Raw genomic sequence first — 1,474 nt, 5'->3', positions numbered from 1 at the left:
TTTCCTTCACATACAAATCTTAACTGTTCTGTACTTATACTCAGATGCCTTTCTTATCTTTAATAATAGAACATTAACTACAGTGATCTGCTTCAGATGGGGAGAAAAGATTAAAAAACATAATTGAGAGCTACAGTGTAAATTTAACTCCACAGCAGTTTTAAAATTTTAGAGTCACTCATTGCCACATTTGATTTTTTATATTATACATATTGTATTCTTTGCATTTTCTTCTACAGATTTCATACAAGAATAAAAAATAACAAAATGAAAAACTCTACAGAAGTAACAGAGTTTATCCTCTTGGGATTGTCAGATGATCCGAAGTTTCAGGTAGTGATTTTTGTTTTTCTGCTCATTACCTACGTGCTCAGCATCACTGGGAACCTGACCATTATCACCTTGACTCTGTTGGATCCCCACCTCCAGACCCCCATGTATTTCTTCCTAAGGAATTTCTCCTTATTAGAAGTTTCATTCACCACTGTCAGTATACCCAAGTTCTTGAGCACCATTATTACAGGAGATAAAACTATTTCCTTTAGTGATTGCATGGCTCAGTTATTTTTCTTCATTCTCCTGGGAGTAACTGAATTTTACCTTCTGGCTGCCATGTCCTATGACCGCTATGTGGCCATCTGCAAACCCTTGCATTATATGACCATCATGAATAATCGAGTGTGCATACTGCTTGTCTTTTTATCTTGGCTAGCTTCATTCTTAATCATATTCCCATCACTCATGCTATTCATCCGGCTTGACTACTGTAGGTCTAATGTTATTGACCACTTTACCTGCGATTACTTCCCATTATTACACCTTTCTTGCTCAGACACAAAGTTCCTAGAGTTAGCAGGATTTTCCTGTGCTGTTTTTACTTTAATGTTCACTTTAGCATTAATAATTATGTCGTACATATACATCATCAGAACAATTTTGAAAATTCCTTCTACTAGTCAAAGGACAAAGGCCTTTTCCACTTGTTCTTCACACATGATTGTCATATCCATTTCTTATGGCAGCTGCATTTTTATGTACATTAATCCATCAGCAAAAGACAGGGTGTCTTTGAGCAAGGGTGTAGCTGTGTTAAACACCTCAGTAGCCCCCATGCTGAATCCTTATATTTACAGCCTAAGGAATCAACAAGTCAAGCTAGCCTTCATGGATGTTACAAGGAAGATTTTATTTTCTTCAAACAAGTGAAAAAAATAGAAGTGTTATTGTAAGTTAACAATTAAATTAAAAATTACAACTCAAAAATATCTTAAAATCATATGCCTCCATCTAGAGTTATTATTCCTGTATTATAATTTGCTGGAAAAAAACGTGTGTGTGTGTGTGTGTGTGTGTGTGTGTATGCACACTCAGTCTATCACTACAATTACGTGTCATTCCATCTCATTGAAGATCATCCTTTTCTATATTTACTCTCCACCTTTCTAAACATGATGTGATGTCATTCTCCAATAAC

At 35.4% G+C, this 1,474-nt stretch overlaps 1 protein-coding gene across 1 annotated transcript; it reads left to right on the top strand.

Annotated features, from left to right (window-relative positions):
- The first annotated feature begins 267 nt into the window (after positions 1 to 267).
- Positions 268 to 1,206, top strand: LOC102843548 (olfactory receptor 6C1-like). Its single transcript, XM_006903497.1, has one exon. It carries the CDS (start codon positions 268 to 270, stop codon positions 1,204 to 1,206), a length of 939 nt encoding a protein of 312 aa, XP_006903559.1.
- Positions 1,207 to 1,474: the final 268 nt, after the last annotated feature.

Source organism: Elephantulus edwardii, unplaced genomic scaffold (assembly GCF_000299155.1).
Source record: "Elephantulus edwardii isolate Elephantulus edwardi_28Jun2011 unplaced genomic scaffold, EleEdw1.0 scaffold02597, whole genome shotgun sequence".
NCBI classification, from domain to species: Eukaryota; Metazoa; Chordata; class Mammalia; order Macroscelidea; family Macroscelididae; genus Elephantulus; species Elephantulus edwardii.
This window is presented reverse-complemented; position numbering and strand designations above follow the sequence as displayed.

What these genes read in the sequence shown, in the direction of transcription:
- LOC102843548 (XM_006903497.1), top strand. Translation starts at nt 268, where the DNA reads ATGAAAAACTCTACAGAAGTAACAGAGTTTATCCTCTTGGGATTGTCA.